The sequence below is a fragment of the Triticum urartu genome, chromosome 4, assembly GCF_003073215.2.
Source record: "Triticum urartu cultivar G1812 chromosome 4, Tu2.1, whole genome shotgun sequence".
In the NCBI taxonomy this organism is placed as follows: Eukaryota; Viridiplantae; Streptophyta; class Magnoliopsida; order Poales; family Poaceae; genus Triticum; species Triticum urartu.
This window is the reverse complement of record NC_053025.1, coordinates 295,528,091-295,547,497: the sequence shown is the minus strand read 5'-3', so window position 1 is coordinate 295,547,497 and position 19,407 is coordinate 295,528,091. Positions and strand designations below refer to the sequence as shown.

General features: G+C 42.2%; 2 protein-coding genes across 4 annotated transcripts; one reads left to right on the top strand and one right to left on the bottom strand.

Annotated features, from left to right (window-relative positions):
* Positions 1 to 510: 510 nt before the first annotated feature.
* On the top strand, positions 511 to 4,140 carry LOC125551530 (rhamnogalacturonan I rhamnosyltransferase 4-like). Its single transcript, XM_048714787.1, has 8 exons — positions 511 to 859; positions 1,758 to 1,825; positions 1,922 to 2,010; positions 2,096 to 2,249; positions 2,339 to 2,628; positions 2,722 to 2,926; positions 3,003 to 3,160; positions 3,370 to 4,140. Exons 1-8 carry the CDS (start codon positions 589 to 591, stop codon positions 3,629 to 3,631), a joined length of 1,497 nt encoding a protein of 498 aa, XP_048570744.1. The 5' UTR covers positions 511 to 588; the 3' UTR covers positions 3,632 to 4,140.
* Positions 4,141 to 4,470: 330 nt separating this feature from the next.
* Positions 4,471 to 18,832, bottom strand: LOC125551528 (guanine nucleotide exchange factor SPIKE 1). 3 transcript variants are annotated; one of them, XM_048714786.1, is made up of 31 exons: positions 18,324 to 18,830; positions 18,105 to 18,200; positions 17,181 to 17,343; positions 16,983 to 17,101; positions 16,382 to 16,494; positions 16,203 to 16,258; positions 15,989 to 16,086; positions 15,685 to 15,822; positions 15,311 to 15,619; positions 14,957 to 15,220; positions 14,675 to 14,842; positions 14,397 to 14,588; positions 14,254 to 14,297; positions 13,308 to 13,377; positions 13,039 to 13,200; positions 12,128 to 12,235; positions 11,954 to 11,991; positions 11,249 to 11,393; positions 10,448 to 10,574; positions 10,140 to 10,333; positions 9,910 to 10,040; positions 9,415 to 9,490; positions 9,199 to 9,309; positions 8,885 to 9,067; positions 8,347 to 8,490; positions 7,443 to 7,616; positions 7,023 to 7,370; positions 6,613 to 6,942; positions 6,201 to 6,386; positions 5,151 to 6,125; positions 4,471 to 5,046 (listed from the first exon to the last, which is right to left on the bottom strand). In XM_048714786.1, exons 2-31 carry the CDS (start codon positions 18,189 to 18,191, stop codon positions 4,792 to 4,794), a joined length of 5,508 nt encoding a protein of 1,835 aa, XP_048570743.1. In that variant the 5' UTR covers positions 18,192 to 18,200; positions 18,324 to 18,830; the 3' UTR covers positions 4,471 to 4,791. The 3 variants fall into 3 exon arrangements, with proteins under 3 accessions (XP_048570743.1, XP_048570741.1, XP_048570742.1); XM_048714784.1 differs by having other exon boundaries at positions 7,023 to 7,616; positions 18,324 to 18,832; XM_048714785.1 differs by lacking the exon at positions 18,324 to 18,830 and having other exon boundaries at positions 7,023 to 7,616; positions 18,105 to 18,219.
* Positions 18,833 to 19,407: the final 575 nt, after the last annotated feature.

Below are 19,407 nucleotides of genomic sequence, written 5' to 3'. Positions count from 1 at the left end.
GTGAAGACTGACAAGGTGTGTGTGCCACTGCTACTGTTTGGTGTATTCTGAAGCTTCTGCAGTTGTGAACTAGTGAAGCTATCTATACATGTGATGTTATTCAGCTGTACTATAAGGTCCTGGTGCTATCTATAAATGGGAAGCATCATTCAACCTGTTTTCGAGCAATCTGTAGTCTATATTAATAAATTTTGATAGTAGTGTATTTCCATGATCTGTTGCAAATAATAGGAGAATGATCTGATTTATAAATAATAGGAGAATACCATCAACTCCAAAAATATCAAACATGGTAACACAATTGGATCAGCGTGTCAGAATGCTCATAAAATATTAAACTGGGTAAACTGTGGCAACACTTTTGCTAAATTGGGTAAAACGGATGAAATCTCGCTAAACGGGGTAATTATTGTCAAAAATGTAAAAATAGGGGGTAAAAACCGGAATTTACTCTAATTACTACTAGTACTACCAATCGCACCCACCCTGCAGTTAAGCCCAGTCTGTGGTAGAACAACGAACGCTCCTGGCCATCCTGCGCTTGTATACACGACCACTAGTTAGTGGCCATAGGAGTCGGAAGCCCCTATGGCCAAGCAAAAGGCCTCGCTTCCGGTGATCCGCCGCCGCATAGGCGGTGTCGGTTTGTTGCGCTGGGCGGTGCGGGTCGCCTCCAGCATAGTGCTCTGGACGGCGCTCCTCCAGCTCTCCACCTTCTTCGGTCTACCCCTCTCGCCGCTCCGCGCCGCCCGCCCGTCCTGCATAGGGAACCGCAATACCTCTGCAACCGCCTCTGCCGTAACCGCCGTCGCCTCCGACGATGTAGGGGACCTTGCACCCCCAGCTCTACCTACCAGGAGTAAGTGGTTCTTGTCTTCTTGATCTCGCCGTTGGGCGATTCTTTGTTCTGGGTTGGGTTCTTGGAATCTGGTCCTACCTACTCTCGTCCTCCTTCGTTGAGGGGCTCGCTATCTCAGTAGCGGCAGCCCAAATGTGGTTACTGACAGCATTCGTTAGATAGGATCGAATCGTTTACCGGGAATTGAACGAACGAGCCCAGCCAATTTGAGTCATTCTTGGTGTAGATCGTTAATCTGGTGCCATTGGGATGTTTGGAAATTCATGATTGCCGAAGTTGTGAGTTCATAGTTGCATGATTTCTCTTAATTAGTGCATGTCTTGGTTCTTTTAGTTTTCAATGCCGATTTGGTGGGTTGGTCAAAAATGGATTTCGATGGGCTCTTGTGACGGAGACTGGCTAGAGAATAATTGATTGTTTGGTGTTGTCTTATGCTGTTTCCAGTTAGTTGATGAGTTGGGGTCGCTTTGGTCCTGTGATGCGAGTCGTTATGCCAAAAAGTGGGGTCTTAATTTGTGTTTTGGCTTGTTGACAAGGTGCATTTGTGTCGTTTGCTTGGGAATGCTAGGTCTAATATCTGTTGTAGACATGGAGATAATTGGTATTTATATTTAAGGAAAACTTTATGTTTCGGCAACGTGGAAGTTTTTCCCTGTTACACGGTGATGTTCTAATCACCATGTTGGTGATACATCCAACAGAAACAGTTTGTAGCTCCCTTTGCAGAAAATTTTATTGCTCAAGAATACAGTTTCCTCATCTTTACCTGAGTCTACTGTGTAGTTTGATTTTGACATATATGCAGCATCAACTGGTAGTGGTGTTGATAGTAGCAGAGCTGTTTACGCTGCCACAATGATAAGTTCAGGCAGAGTAAATCTTTCTTTCTCTCCTGTAGGATCTTACAGAAGTAACGGTTATCTTCTTGTTTCATGCAATGGCGGTCTGAACCAAATGCGAGCTGCGGTCAGTAATGAATGCAAACTCTCTGGTCTTGTGTTACTGAAATGTTAGCGTCCAATTATGCTCTGCTAATGCTCCACGAAAGCTTCTCTTGTGCAGATATGTGACATGGTAACTGTAGCACGCTATTTGAATCTGACCATGGTTGTACCTGAACTTGATAAGCAATCCTTCTGGGCTGATCCTAGGTGTGTGGTTCTCACACTTCCTTTTGGTGGTTGATTATGCAGTTAGAACTTGCAATTGCTGACTCGATGTATTTGTACTTTGCAGTGATTTTGGAGATATATTTGATGTGAATCATTTCATCTATTCTTTAAGAGATGAGGTGAAGGTTATCAGAGAACTCCCACATAAGTTTAATGGGAAAGTTCCATTATCAATGCAACCAGTCAGCTGGTCTAGTGAGAAATACTATTTGAGACAGGTTAGAAGTAATCTTCCTCCAAGAGATAGATTTATACTTCTGTCCTATCCTCTGCTTGATTCTTACTGTCAGAGCTGTCTTCCTTCCAGATCTTGCCTCTTGTACGAAAGCACAAGGTTATACGTTTTAGCAGGACAGATTCTCGCCTTGCGAACAATGGCCTTCCTCTGAAGCTCCAAAAGCTTCGCTGCCATGTTAACTACAATGCATTAAGATTTACACCATCCATTGAGGCCCTAGGCAACAATATGATATCGAGTCTCAGGAAAACTGGATCTTTTGTTGTGCTTCATCTGAGATATGAGATGGATATGCTCGCCTTCTCTGGCTGTACACACGGATGTTCTGGTCAAGAAACAGCAGAGCTCACGAGAATGAGGTTCCTTCGGCGATACAGCTTTTCAGTTAACCATACTTTCTCCTCCCATCATTTGTATTGAATGTTCATTTCTGTCTGTTCTTTGGACCTCAGGTATGCATATCCCTGGTGGAAAGAAAAGGAAATAGACTCTGAGAAGAAAAGGCTCGAGGGCCTCTGCCCGCTTACACCTGGGGAAACAACATTAGTGCTCAAAGCTCTTGGTATCCCCAGGGACACTAGGATATATATTGCCTCTGGTGAAATCTACGGTGGTGAAAAAAGATTAGCTGCGTTGAAGGCAGAGTTCCCTAACATCGTAAGCAGATCATAATTTAACATCCAGAATTTCTTGCTAACATTAAAATGATGCTTATCTGATATTCAAACTGTAGGTGCGTAAGGAGATGCTTTTATCTGAAGATGAGCTACACCTCTTCCAAAAACACTCGACTCAAATGGCAGCCCTGGACTATCTTGTTTCTGTCGCAAGTGATGTTTTTATTCCCAGTAATGATGGAAACATGGCTAAAGTTGTGGAAGGACACCGCAGGCATGTCTATCTGACCTTCCTAATATGAGCATATTTTCTTCTTCCCACCATGTTTATATGTTATTATGACATGATTAGCTGGGTGGGAAGTCTAGTGTACAGCTATCGTGTGGATGTAGATGTTTGCTTTGAAGAATCGCGGCTATAGTGAGCAAGAGTAAAATGAACACCCCTAGGTTAACTGAGAGGTGTATATGTTGCAAATGCAGGTTTATGGGCTTCCACAGGACTATACAGCTTGATAGGAAGAAGCTGGTTGAGCTTATAGATCTTTTTGAAGACCAGGAGCTGTCATGGAATGAATTCTGTACTGCTGTCAAGGAGCTACATGAGGGCCGAATGAGCCAGCCCACGAGAAGAAAAGTCATCGCAGGGCAGCCTAAGGAAGAGGACTACTTCTATGCAAATCCTTATGAGTGTCTCGGGCCTGCTAGAAAGAGAAGGGAAAAGCTAAAACATACAGAGACATAAACACTACACTTGGGTGCCCGATTGATCAGTATAGAAGGCTGAAGTTAAAAACGGTAACACGGTTTGACAGCTACATCTAGATGCCCATCCTAATAACCTGATCAGCTGACTGCAGTAGTGGCATAACAAGCTTCAGCAGCCACCTCATGTACCGAAGACAGTGCTCATATTTTTTCGCCGAGCCTCCACTCATGAAGTTGTAACACTGCTGTGCATGTGCAACCTGTAGCTCAGCAGAGTATTCTTCTGGATTGGATGATCCACATGGGGTGTGAAGGAGCCTATGCCACCCAGAGGCTTGATGAGGGTTTCCCAGTTCTTCAGGATTTCTGATGGTGCGGCCTTACTCAGCTGTAAGTGCAACATGTGAGTGAACTGTAATGTAGATCTAACTTCGCTTGGGTCGCACCAGATGCTATGTTGTAGCGTTAGATTGCAGCATTTGCTTTTGATGTACATAAACCTTGTCGAACTCCTCGAATGGAAAATGCACTGCATCTTTTTTGTAAGTGCGAATGACTGGCATGCCGATGCAAGGCATTGAGCTGGTATGACGCTAGGGCATGCATGTTTTGTAGACGTACTACACAGGTGCCGCACACCATACTGATAACTTGAGATTTTTATCGTATCGCTTGGTAGCCACGATCTTAATATCTGATACCACAAGCATTCAACTTGTTTCGTAAATAAGGCCATAAGGGCACGAGCACAAGGCAAGACCATCTAGTATACTGAAAACGTACTTCTCTAAATGAACAATTTTAATAGCTCGTGCTTTCGAAGAAACACTTCCATTCCAGCGGCTAATTTGCAGTGTGTGTCATCACACCCGATAATGACAATAAAATAATAATAATAATAATGATAATGATAATGATAATAATAGTAATAATAATGCCGCTCCAACAGCTACCAGCTAAGTTGCCTATCACTGTCAGCAAACCACAAACAAACACGATGATCCAGGTACATCACACTAAGAAGTTGCATATACTTTACACCCCAAAATCGTGACACAGCAGAAATGCAAAGGCCCCGGTTAGTTCTCAAACTATACAACCAAAGCTACTCGAAATATGAACATTTGGAGCAGATCCCCAACTGAAAAATCAACCAACCATTCACATGCTACCTAACTGCCTGCCACCTTGCTACAGTCATAGCTCCGAAAGTATGGCAGGAATATAGTGAGAAAGCTCAGCAGTAAGAGACTGAAACCCATTGACAAGTTGCGTGTGGAACTCCTGGTCTTCTTCCCCTATCAATCTAAAATGCACACGGATTGCACGCTTGCAGACAGCCATGAATTCAAGCAATGCAGCTATCAGCTGTTGCAGTTCTTGAGACCGGAGCCTGGTTGCAGGCTCGCCAGATAAGAAAGCGGTGCACACACTTAATACACCACTGTTGACCTGCACCACAACATTTTGAGAAAATCAGCAATACAAAGAAATAGAGGAGCAAACAAAGTTAAGCTGGTTCATATTGCGCAGAGATGCAGGATCACAGCCCTTACCTGAACAGCCACACTTCCTTGGAGTATCCTTTGCAGGCTTTGAAGTCTTGGTAATTGATCACCTTCAGAGCTCCGTGGTTCTTCTAGTTCATTTCTCAATGCAGCTGTCCTTGTTTCAATCATTCCAATCGCATTCTCCACAGGTGAAAACTCTAGAGATTCAGATTTTATCACCACCAGACGATTTACCAGAGCAGGAAAGGAACCCTCTGTCTGGAGCACTGTGCGTCTCTTCCATTGATCTTCTAGGCCACCTTGCGTTTTTCCGTTCTTTGTGAATGGTGTGTCGAAAAGGAAACGGTCAAACACACGTGCACGAACAGAACCAGTGGATAAAGAGAAAATCCTTTCCCTCCTGCTCTCCAAGTCCTCGTCCTCCATTACAGGATCAACGGCAGTTATTTGCAGATAGCATACACCAGGTTGCAGCTCATCAGCATTGACTTGCCTCGAGTCAGGAATGATGTGTAACGTGTGATTCACATCCATCTTAGCCTCATAGGTATGACTAAGCTTCTCCATAATGTCACCCAGACGAACATCCCGCGGCTCCCTAAACACATACTCCCTTTTATTGAGCTTGCCAAATCGTTCCCCATAGAATCCAACTCTGTAGTAGGTAGCATCAATGAACGGGATAGGGCTAGCCTCCTGTTCAAGAATTGACTCATATATGCTTGTGAGTGACGTGTGACATTTAGCCAGCTGCCCATAAGACCTTCTGCTTTTGTACACAGGAATTATAAGTTCCTGGATACTGGCAGAGAAGTGGTAAAGCTCAGCTTGTGCAAAGAGTTTGTTCGCAAGTTGAAGATACTTGACGGCCGAATCCACAGTAAGCTTGGATGCACCATATCCTTCAACTTCTGCTGCAGCTACTTCTGCACCTATATCAGTGCCCACAATAGGGCAAATCCTACAGAGGGAGGCAACATGCTCCTTGCTCCACACAGCATCGTTCCTTCCAACAAGTGCCTGTAAGAAGGGTTCGAAGGTCATAAAACTCCAGAGAAATTAAAGGAATAGAAGAACAGAAGTTAACATTACAACCTGCATGATCACACCAGCTACAGCAACTGCGCACTGCGCGGCCTCAGCCCATGACTGCATCTCCTGGTGTGCATCACAAAGGTGCAGTAACCACATAATGTGAAGATCCGGAACAGGGGCATAGGCCAATGCTAGCTTATAGAAACCCTCAGCAGCTGCACACCTGTCCACACTCATTACAGAACCCTGAAAAGAACATTAAAATTTACAGGTTCAGTGCTCAATACTTAATCAAGAAAATCAGATGCATAAAAATGACATCACTAAAAGTATAATCACATATTAGTAGTGTTTCGGTTGTCCAGATGACATGAACAAATGGTTCAAAACTGGGGCACTTATTTTGGATCGGAGGTAGTACATCACTTTTATGGATAGCACAGTAATGATTATTTTGCCAAAACTTGCTTACCAAAAGGGCGTGTTCAAGGCCAGCGTCAAGGGCCTGGACTAGACACTTTGATAGATGCTTAACCTCTACCCAAGACCACCTATTGTCTGTGGAACCTTCAGCAGCCACTTCCAGTGCAGTAACAGGAAGGCCACAATCATTCAACTGATCCTTACTCCTTACATCAGCCATTTCCTCCAGTGATTTCCTAAGACGCCGAGCTTCACCACTTTCTTCAAGAGATCCATCGGATTTCATCTGAGTTACTTGCACATCAGATAGCAGTTCTGACAAAGTAATAGTCAACATGACCCTCAGCCTTGTGGTGCTCTTGAAATAGTTGAATGAGTTCTAGAGGCACAAAAAAAACATCTGTATCAGGTAAAGTCGTTTCATGATTTTATAGAACTCAAATTCAGCAAGCAGCTTACCCTAACAAGGATCTGCAACCCAACAACGGCCCTTTTTCTAACAGAATCATTTCGGAATACAGCAAGTCGCAAAAGATGAAAAGCAATTTGCTTCAAGAAGCGGTCATTCTCCCTTGCCATCAGTGTTGCACCATGGAGACTAAATATATTATAGACCACAGGAAGGAAAGCTTTCCAAAAAGTCAAGGGCTGGCTCCTAGATAAAAGACCCATCAAGATAGATGTTACACAATCTAGCTTAGCATAGTCAGTCGAGATGCTTCGAGAAGCTGCAGCAACTGAAAACTTATCAATTATTCCCAAGACTTCAAGGCTCACAGCAGTACTAAGATTTTCTTCCCAGAGTTCCTGTAGGAATTTTCTGTCAGACTGAAGAAAGTTTAAATCACCACAAGATTCACATGGGAATGTAATACTTACCAACTTTTGTCTCAGTATTGGATGTAGGGACTCTCTCAATGCCCTGGCTGTTGATCCTATTCTTGAAGATTGCGCTTGCGCAAGTGCTTCCCTCAATGAATAGGGTTGATTTGGGGAACTTAGCTGAGGACTAATCCTGTTCCACATGTACCCATTTTCCGGTGTTCCCTGGGGCTGCATTAAATAGCAGTCATGACAAATAACTAACAATTTTTCTCATGATGATTTTTCGTCACATCTCCTACAAAGTATGTGTGTTCAGAACAAGTAAATAAAATCACTCTCTAGCATGAAACAGGCTCAACTCCACCACTGCAGGCTCAGTAGATATTAGTGGACGTCGAGCCTTATTCTGACACTCAAGTAAACTACTCCTTCAGGGCCAGATAATAAACTTTGTCAGTTGGCATCTTCTGAAGAATTATGTGATCCTAGTGGCATTAAAAAACCATGCCAAGAAGAGTAATGGCCAAAGCTGAAAGTGGAGCACCAGTGTAGTGAGAAAGACTTGGCTGATTAATCAGTCTTGCTAGCCACATGGTAACACAGTCGAGAATATAACCCTTTACTCACTAATGTTTTATTTATACTTCAAATGATGCGCATTTCATAAACTGATATACATGAACCACACTTAATGAACTGTTTGGAATATAACACAAGCCAAGTCCAATCAGTTTCTTATAAGGATGTCTACTGTCCACATTCTCTCCAATAGCATCTTAACTTTGCCACCAAAAAAAAACAGTAACCAACAATGCTGAGACATACCAAGAAAGCCAACATGATTCAAGTTCATGCATGTCAGAGCTTATTCATACTCAAACTGTTCACCCTGTGAAAAGTACAGGTAAAAGTACTACTGCTGGAAAATTAGGCTCCTATAAATAATTTGGCACCATACCCTTATTTCATGGCGCGAAGCCTCAGACAAATATGCATTAACTGATGGGGATAACCGATCAGAATACTTGGGGGACGCAGGGCGCTCAGCATCAGGGCTCCGAGAACTAGAACCTAGTAGCAAGCTGTCTCCTGTTCTGTTATGCTGCAGAGAGAATTCGGGAGATTTAGTTTAGTTCTGAATAAACTATTGCGAATCAACGTGGTTTTATGGTAACAAAGAAGATTCAGAACCCTGTCATGCAATAGTGCCACCAGTTAAAAGAAGAGTGTGTTGTCTAAGTTGGAATAAGTCAAAACATCCAACAGGAACGCCAGAAAAAAGTTGGATTCAGTCATTCAGATACCACTCCGACCAGTCACCCAAGAGTACTTTGCAAATCATCAAACAAATTGTACACCCCGTCAGAAATCTTTTGTGCACTGAGATTTTACTAGTCAGAATTATAATTGAAGTGTAGAAACATCACACTCAGTCACAGAAGTTGATAACAATGACAAAAACTTCAACATTCTAAATAAAAAAGGGTTGTACGAACCTCAAAATGGGTTATACATTCTTCAAGTAGCTTGAAGAACAATCTGGTTCTAGCAATGCTCTGTTGCCATGCTTTTATAAGAGTTGTGTCGTCCAAGTTCCTTATGATTTGCAAAATGACCACTAGCACTTCACGTTTTTCAATGGCATTTAGGTTATAGAACACAGGCATCTCATCAAGAATCTGCAAGGTGTTTTTCACAGGAAAAGAAACTGTAAGAAGAACCGCGTGTATGCCAAACCTTGCAGAGAAACAGAGTTCTGATTATTGATATTCATTTCAAGGAAGTTAATTGTGATGTGAATATCTCAAACCTGTCCTATAAGAGGAAAATACAGCTGAGCAATGTACAGCTTGTCTTCACTTTTTTGATATCGCGCGTCAAATTCATGCTTGCATATAAGAACAACTAAAATACGAGCCGCCTACAATAATGACAAAACAAGAATGAGTTAACATCATATGTGAGATGGCGAAGTAATGCATTGAGATGTAGACCAAAGCACTTCGATCTCAATTGAGATGCTTACTTTCGCTCGCTGTGACAAATCATCATGATCAAGGGTGAGAAAGATCTCTTGAATAAGAACCGACGAGAGATAATTCCTGCAAAGGGGATATCATAGTAAAAAATCATCAGAAAATATAAAAAGCTGCCACAATTTGCAGCATGTTAGAGCATGAGACATTCACAAGTGTTTTTGATTGGAATTTCAAGAGGATATTTGCACATAATATTATTCTAACATCGAAGCAAAGAATAAACCAGGATTGGTAATGTTTAAGTAAAACAAAGTGTAATCATTGTAAGGACTAGAGGACACAAAAGGTATAAAATCATCATGCCATTATATTTATGGAGAACGTAAAAAAATGTCTTGGTAGTTAAAAGAACTTGGAGTAAGAAGAGTATTAGGAGACCAAAGGCTCTGAACGACATTGCTGGTCTATTAAAACAGTTTTGGCAAACTGGAGTATTTATAGTTCCCTAGCTTGGTAATCCACGAATTTAGAGTGGGACCTACCTATCAGTGGGATCCCGACCAGGCATCTCAACAAAAAGATCATGATCACATATTATTTGCAGGAATGTCAATTTGCAATCATGGAGGACTGACTGGCAAACCCCTGCAAACTTGTCCATATACAATGAAACCTGAAGAACACAAATGCATAGTTATGCATATCAGTATTTGGAATGAAGCTCCTCACGAGCAAGGGGAGGGACAAACTTAAATGTGATGTCCAGCATTACCAGCTCAAAAACTTGGCGTGGCTCAATGATTGATAAAAGATCGTAACAGAAGAAAGCAAGAGTGCTGTTCAAGCGCTTCGCCAAGTTTAAACCCTTTTTACAGCGTTCATGAACCTCAGTTAGAAGGCAATCAAATAGCTGCATGATGCATCTGAAGACTCCTTCTTTCAACTGCAGCGGTGGGACATCTTCACCTAGCACATGGCAGCAAACAATTAGGACCATATTACGTAGTCTAATTAAGTATTTATGTATTGATACTGATATACTAATGACTGCAGCTATAAGTGCTCGCTAGTTGGTCCTACCAAGTGGAAGATTGTGGTAGAAGAGACGACTTTGTTCCAATCCCATTGATTTTACAATAAGCTCCAGAAAAAACCAAGCCATTGCCAACACATCATCATAGACAGGTCCAACTCTATAACCTTTAGCCTAAAATGACAAAAGTGTACAATGGTGAAGCAGAGCAGCAGAAAGATGCATCTCTGTTAAAAGTAAGCAGATTGAATGAACAGACACAATTGAAGCAGAAAAGTGTAAGAAAATAACCATTAAAAAGGATATATTGAGTTGCAAATAACAGTAAAAGCAAAAGGTTAATAATCAAGTCCACTATATTAACTAGTCGCTGATGCAAATACTTATTATTGGTGCAAGTGATGTGGTATATAAGTGTTATCATCCTTTACATCGTAAACAACAAAGAAATCTATCATAGTCTCTCTACGTCCTGCCATGCACTCCCCTTGATATGATTGTCTCCAGTTTATTGGTTGCACTAGATATCCTTGTTAGGCGGATGGCTATATAAGGGAATTATCATAAGATGAATAACAAAGAAGTCTAACCTAGTCTCTAAGTCCTGCACACTTGGCTGACTATTCTAGGTATAGTCCTCACCAAATCGTCACCCTCATTCAGACGGATGTTTACCCCAGTAACCTAGCACCATTTTACCTCAAGTAGTCAATTATGACCATCCGCAGATGAATGTTTACCCCCATGCATTAACAGGTTCATACATAAAAAATTAAACGCGGCATGAAATAAAGTAGAACGAACTCAAATTTCATTACTTCAAGCAGAGAGAAGAAATCCATACTAACCTTACTACGAGCTAGGCTGCCCCAAACAGTAGACAAACCAGGGTATACAGGTGTCTGCCGATCACCGAAGTCGTCAAAAGCAAGATCAACATAATTAACGAGAAACTTATTTCTCCCAGCTCCATCAGATGATTCCTGTTGCACCCTGCGATAGAAATGCATCGACTTTAACACAATTTAAGGTACATACATGGTCATGACTCCTGAATGAATAATTCTACTGGGGGGATCGTAAAATATTTTTTTAAAGAATTAAAGCCAGACATTCAGATTTTGCTAAAGATGAGAGAAGAGCGCAAAGATCTTGTGTGATAGGGCCTCTAAAGACAAATATGGTAATATGGCAACATGATGTTAACAGCTTTCCCACATCCTTGTTTGTTGTGCTGCAACATATGCAAGTGCAATCAGCAAGCGCTCACATAATATAAAACTTAACAGTTTATACTTCGCTCAAAATGCAGCACCACTTTAGTGAGCACAAACTAAGAGAATCAGACTTCATGACACATGAGATGAAAAAGCCATCCAAATATTCTTTTATTTTTTTCTCCAGCAAACGATAGGCCGTCTAAATGTTTGGAATTAGGATTTTGAGAAGTTGGACGAACATGGAATGCTAGAGCTATTGAAAGAAACTGGTGCACAGCTGCACACAAATATCAGAGGGATGAGGACAAACCGAACAGCAAAACAGGGAATTACCGGGTTAGAATATTAACCATGGCTCGAAATGCAGCAACCTGCAAGAAAAATAAATCTATAGGGTCAAAACTAATGTGTAATATCATCAATATAAACACTCGGCAAGAAATGTAGTTCAGTCAAAACGGCGCATGTGCTTATGCAGAATGGAAACATAATAAGCAAAGTAACAACCTGAAGGGTTTCACCACCATCGCCAATAAGATGTAGCAGCATATTGAGTATTGGTTGAAGAAATTGTAACAATGCAGTAGATTCAACATTCTTTAAACTATTTATTGCCTGCAACCCCCCAAAAAAATAAGGTTAGAGATATGTATCGTCGGTATATGGTGCAAGTACCAACACAATGTAAATTTGTGCAAAATGCCACAAACAAATATTGAAATACACAGTGCAGATTGTTAAGCTTCATGCACTAGCAAACGCAACCAAAAGTCCGAACTGATGGAAAGGGCTAGGCAATCCACATATACACTTCAACACCCCCTCTCACGTGTGACGCGGAAAGTCAACACGTGGACAGACTCAGAGGTACGGTTCAAGAGGCCTATACGTGGACACAAAGGGGGGAACAACAATTTTTAGATAAATTGCAAAAGCCAGGACTTGAACTCAAGACCTTAACTCTGATACCATGTTAAGCTTCATGCACTACCAACGCAACCAAAAGTCCGAACTGATGGAAAGGGCTAGGCAATCCACAATACACTTCAACACCCTAAATTGCGAAAGCCAGGACTTGAACACAAGACCTTGGGCCCTGATACCATGTTAAGATTCATGCACTAGCCAACGCAACCAAAAGTCCGAACTGATGGAAAGGGCTAGGCAATCCACATATACACTTCAACACAGATAATTTCCTCTATGCTCTAGAACTTGGCCATATTCCATATCTAATTAGACATGTAGAACATAACAAATACTGCACAACTTTTTCCATCTTTTTACATATTCTAATAGGTATCATCCAGGCATAACTCAAAGGTATATTATTATCAAAGCCATTCAGCAGGGGAGGGATCATGAAAGAAACTAACATCAGAAGCTCCAATCTAAGCCATTCAGCGGTAAAAGGATACCTCAAGAAGCTCAGAACCCCAAGGTGGACTTGTATGTAGTGTGTGACGGTCATACTCAACGAAAAAGTCCCTTATCCTTTCATTAACTGGAAACAACGAAGAGCAAAGTCTTAACCGCAGCCTGAAAACAGTTTTTCCATCCTCCAGGTAGTCCATTTTTTCCTGTATAAGAATTGCAACTTTCAGGTACTATTACAGCAAATGCATTTGAGGATAATTCTGCAATCACGGTAGAAAAACAGCAAAAGGAAACAGGACAAGTAGCAAACCTTTCCACTTTCCTGCAGGTAATGCGGAACAAGCTCTCGTAAAATTGGCAAAGACACATCCGAAAGTAACCTATTGGATTCAAAAATTGCTACATATCAAATTCAATTTCATTCTCATCAACTCACGCTAATATTTAAGAGACTGCAAGCACTTCAGAGTTCCTCGTCAAACTTGAGGTAGAAGTAGAACTGAGTAGATGGCCCTTCAACATTACATTGAAAAAAAAGGTATATGCCCAGAAGTACGTTCATATGTTATGTCCAAACTGCTATTGCAGAAGGCCAAACTGCTATTGCAGAAGGCAGTCAGCTCCCATTTTTTATTATCTTTACTCCTTAGATGATTTGATCCGACAGAGGCAGTAGTATATCCTCTTTAACATGTATAAGCTCTTTTAACCCATAGCAAGTAGCAACATACAGACATTGTGCTAGAAAGTACAGTAAGCAGTATGCACTTGCAGTCTTGCTAGTGAACAAGCACCATGGTGTTTACATACTTCTTAGTTGCACAAGTAACAGGAGTAAATTTTAAATTTACTAAGGTTAGTTAATTAGCTAGCCAAGCTAGGTGGCAATAAAGCTTCACGAGTTAAACAATACTATAAAAGACCACCTCACAAGTTTTAGCAAGAAAGCTTAGTTCATATATTCTTTTTTTTCGAGAAAACGCAAAAGACCTTTGTGTTTCATTTCATTGAAAAGATAGGGAGTCGGTTACAGTCGTCCTAGGACGAATAAGCAGCGGACAAACACAATGCTCAGTCGTCTTAGTTCATATATTCACTTTCTGTCACATAAACAGAGTTAAGTTAAGATGATAAATAAATCATGATTCATAACGCGTTGACTTGAATGTGATCCCACGTATGAAGCGACAGGCTCAGACTAGTTCCATTTAATCATTTCGTGTATACAAAAATAAAGATGACAATCTAATACATACTGAATGTGTGTCGACAGTGGAAGTGCAGCATATCCCACAATCACCTGAAGGAGCACAAACATGTTAGAAACCAGCAAAATAAACATGAAGAGATAAACCAACTGTATTAATGTGTCCTAATTGACAAGGAACAGAAGGCATACTGGTTTAGGGGCTTCCAGTTTCATTTGGAGATCTACGTGGAAAAATGTGAACAGAAGATGATGTTGGGGCGTCAATAGAGCAGGCAGACTGATCTTAACTTCGTCATGGTAGCAAGACATTCTTGTGCCAACAGAAATTTGGGTATGGGCACACTTCTGTAGTGTTGAATTCTGATCCCTTGGATGGACAGCCTGAAACCCCATATATCTAGTCACTTAGAACATTGAACAGACACCACCAACAGAGCAAAAGGGGTATGATAACTTCATGAACAAACCTCTACTGGAAGTTTACGTATGTCAGAATCATCCTTCCTCAATTCTACCCTTACAAATAGATTTCTTTTGCGGCTCAAGCTAACAGTCAATGGGTACACATAGAGGCAATGGAAAAGTTGTGAAAATGGTTCACTCCGGGCCATCATCCGAAAGTCAAAAGCTTGAAACTGTAACAAGAAAGAATGCATCTCACATGAACAGAAAAGACATGAAATCCTACAACATAAGTTTCAAAATCGAGAACTGAACACAAGAGGTGGATGAGGAACTCGTCTAGTTACATTGTTGCCATTCTCTCCATTGGAACTTTGACCATTCTGGTGTGTATCTTTCTTGACAATGGCACTAGAATTCAGAGAACTGTGGATCCCATCAATGCTATTCCTGCTGTGTCTGCCATTATTGAGCTCGCCAGCATCATGCAATTCATTGGTTATGCTCCCACCTTCAGAAATGGTATCCGCCTCATTACGGTCATTATGAAGTTTTTCCACCTCTAGCCTTAGCACACCTTTCACTGGCTTGTGTACTTTTCGTTTTGGATCCTACAAGCGACACAAGAATTGGCATGATTAATTAGTTAATAATCACTTAAGTAACAACATTAACTGACTTTGCTCAGCTATAATGCTTACTTGGAGGGAGTCTTCCATGTAGCTTTCCTTCACTTTGTTTAAGTTTGATATCTCAACAATAACAGAACTTCCACTTGAATAATGGTTGAGTTTTCCATCTGAAGTGAGTTTGGAGATAGGCTCCACAATGCTATCTTGAGAACTTGAGCCTGACATACTTGGTGCTAAAGGGCTGCTAGGAGAGGCAGCATCACCACCAGCATGGTTGTTTTCAAACAGAGGAATCATTGCCCATGCAAATGGCTCTCTGTATGGCATGACTCGAGACCAAACTTGCAGCTTCTGCTTCTCTTTCTCAGTCAAGTGCACCTGTCACAAAACTGAGCATTAGAGTAATGGAACATGCGATTAAAGGAGGGAGATTTATTTCTTACAGGTTCTTTACGGGAATAAATGGAAGGAGTTACTCCCCCTTCTTCAGTAGCAGCCTTTTCTAGCTGGATCAGAAGGCAGATTGATGGTGAAGGGGTGTCCAATGAGAAAACACCCCGACGGTCCAAAGATATATGAGCCTGGTCAAATGCGAAAGGGATGAAAATGGTCAGCGATTTAAATTATGTTAATATGGAATTTCAGTATATTTGACAAGCTACAACTATTTCTATCTGCCGGTGTCAGTAGCAAAATTTTAGAGGAGAAATATTGGCCCCGAACGGAGTAATAAACGTTGCTCCTTACATCTTGCATTTCTGTTGGAAGTATGTGGAAGTAGAAGTCCTCGGATAGCTTTTCTCTCCTATCTCTGTTGTACAAGCAGATTGTACCGCTAAAAGGTTCTGCACATGATACATTACCAAAAGGTAGGTCAGTCATCATGCTGCGAAGTATAAATGAGAACATATTGCAGTTTAGAAGTGTTGAACAAACACATAGAAATAATATTTTTGCTCACCGACTAATCCAGTTTGGAATGACAAAGACAATACCTTGACCGTTATCTTCAATCCACTGCAAGCAGTAGAGATCAAGTTATAACATGTGACCAGTAAGTAGTAACAAAGATTGCCCAGAGTAAGAAGTGCAAACAAAAGCAAAGAGATGTAATGCTTGAGTGTGCAGCTTAAAGCAAACCTGCTGTGTGTTGCAGGGAGACTTTCTGGCAGGCGTTGGCCAAATATTAAAGATCTCTCATTGTCCCAATCAAATGCAGGTTCATATGCCGGTAAAGGTGAGAGAGTACAATGCTGAAAAAACAAGCAGGGCAACATGTCGTTAATGCTGACATCAAGATGACAAACCTCATACCGTATATGCTATTGACAATTGGTCAAATGCATTAAACTAAGAAAGGTCACAGCTTAATTTCTGCTAGAAACATTCAAGTCAACAGTACTGTGGAATGTACCTTGTTTGCACTTTGCACAGGAAGTAAAAAAAACGAAGTGAAAAAGTACTAGTCGACTGAACGCATAAAGGATCGACACAAGTGATACAAATGAACAAAAGTTCAACAGGAAAGTATTGTAGTAGCTGAAACAAGGACAAGATAAATACATGTATGAGCAATTCACAATATAGTTTTTATTATCCCATATGAGGAGTTGAGGACCAAGGCACTAGGGTTAAACCGCAGAGAAATTAGTTTAGCATGTAGTCTGCTACTAGAGGGGCAAGAAAGAGAACATATGGTAAGAATCCACCTAAAACAGAAATCTAGTGAATATGCACTTACTTTTTTTGAAGATGAAGCAGATGGTTCAGTTTCATATATTTGCCTCCCTGAAGTGCTTGGCATATCATCCTCAGTAGTTTCCTCAGGCTTGGAATGCCTAGCGTTGCAAAGCTGCAATTCTATGACAAAGCAAATATATAAAAATATTAAGTAAACCATGTATAAGAAGCTAATCCAGTCACAAGGATGTTGGATTACCTGTTTCTATGTCGGTGTCAGGTCCCTCGAAAATTTGATTCTGAAAGGACGGTGGCGCGACACTCTCATAGCGTCCATATTTGCAGTCATCTTTCACAAAATCAGCGTTATAACACTGTACTAGCTCACTTAGATGTGGCCACTGTTCCAAATTCTCATTAAGCTGAAAAAACAGAAAGAAGCTTAGCTTTTTCATCCTTAATTCTCAAAATTGCAGCCGGAAATTGTTACTTTTTCCTGATTGAAACCCAAAGGAGCAAACTGAATTATCAGCCACTAAAGATGTGCAATACTGATACTAAGGACATAGCTCTATCATGGAATGCCATACGTGAGAACGATGGAAAACGTATAGCCATGGATCATATAGTAGTGGTCAAGTACTGTGGTTCCATTCTTGGTGGTCTACTAATACAGTGAACAATTCAACTCATTGTCCAGATATGGGCACACATCCAAAATGGACCACTCAATGAGCTCATTCCCAAAATAGCAGCAAACCAAAAACCAACATAGCATTGTGAGGCTAAGCATAAGAAAAGATCAGCTATCTGTTGAAAACCCCAACAGAAGCGCCCTGGAAATAAGGAGATTAGACAACTATATCCTGCAATGCAGGTTTGACATGAGCAGCACATAGCAAGCAGCAGTTCACCACTGGCACTAATACCAACAACATCAGTTTAAACTCCTCAGCTCTCCTCTCACTGAAGCATGCGCACGTTAAGAAACCCAAAACCCTAAGCAACGAATGCGGAGAGATCTGGAGCACACACAATTCAATGTCATTTCAAACTCTGGGGCTTCCCAGGTAGTACCACATTGTATGCACTACCACAACACTCGACAAAACGAAATATACACGAGAGCCGCATTGGCACAACCAAACCAAGGAAACACGCAGGAGTAGGGAGCGAGACGTACCAGTGGATCCAGCTCCAGGTTCCGGCCACAAGGCTGCCTTGGAATCCGCTTGAACCGCTGTCCTTCACCGGCAGCCGGGGAATCCATGGCCGCCACCTGAGCCGACAGATAATCCACCACCAAACCAATTCAGGACAAATCCGTGCAGCGCTGGCTGCACTAGCCAACAAACATCACCATCAACGGACACCCCGGTAAAAACCCGAGAAAACGCCGTACCGGAGAGAGGGAGGGAGCTCACGAATCTGAGCTCAGGATCTCGGCGCTGCGGCCCAGATCCGGGCGGTGGAGGCGTGGCCGACGAGAGGCGCGGCGCGAAGGAATGAATCCCCTTCCCAGTCCCACCCACTGCGCCAACCCGAGGCACCGAGCAGCAGCTAGTAGAAGGCAAAAGCAGGAGCAGTGAAGGCGAGGGTGCCGCCACTCATTGCGCATTGCTTGCGCTCGCCATCTCCTCTCTGCTCCGCTGTGCTCTGCTCCGCTCTCCCCCACCCGAGGGTTTGGTTTGGTGAAGTGGAGAGGAAGCGAAGCAGGTGGAGTTGGGAGGATGAGTGTTTCGTCTTGGTCTTAGTGGAAAAGGGGAGGGGAAAAGGGAAATAATAGAAAAACAAAGATTTGGTTTGGCTTCTACCTGCGCATTTGTTCGGGCTTTTAAAACTCTTTCGACGAGAAATATGCCTCCGCTTGCGCTGCGGCTGCTCTGGCTGTGTCGCAGAACAGAGATGCTTCGCTGTCAAGACTCAAGAGTGTGAATGAATGACACCACTAGACTGTTTGGTGTGTCTGCCATGGGGCACACAGCGAGGGTTGCTTAGTACTCGTACTGTCGTAACAAGGGTTTTGTTTTGTTTTGCTACTGTATAAACTGGACTTTGTTTTCTTTTATTATGTGGAAATAGTTCCAGAGCGCCGATTCTTAAAATGAAAACGGTATTTGTACGTGGACTCGTCCTCGGACCCAAATACGGGAGCCGGTCATCCAATCCTTCCCCCAAATGTTTGCTCCTGTCTTTTTAAGTCCGCGGTACTCAAAATAATAGCATATCAACTATTCGATGAGTGAAAACATTTAAATGTGAGCCCGTTGCAAACAAAGACCGACTCCCTTCCCCTCCCTGGCCCCTGTGTCGCCTCCCCGCGGGCGACCTAGGTGCTCCAACCTAGCCGCCGCTGTCGGCGGGCCCCGGCGGGCAAAGCCCATGCGATGCCAGTGTCGGCGGGATCTGTCTCACCCTCTTCTAGTGTGGGGGCGCTAGGGGCTTCTGCTCCATCCATGACGGTGGTTCTCGGGGGTCTGGGCGGT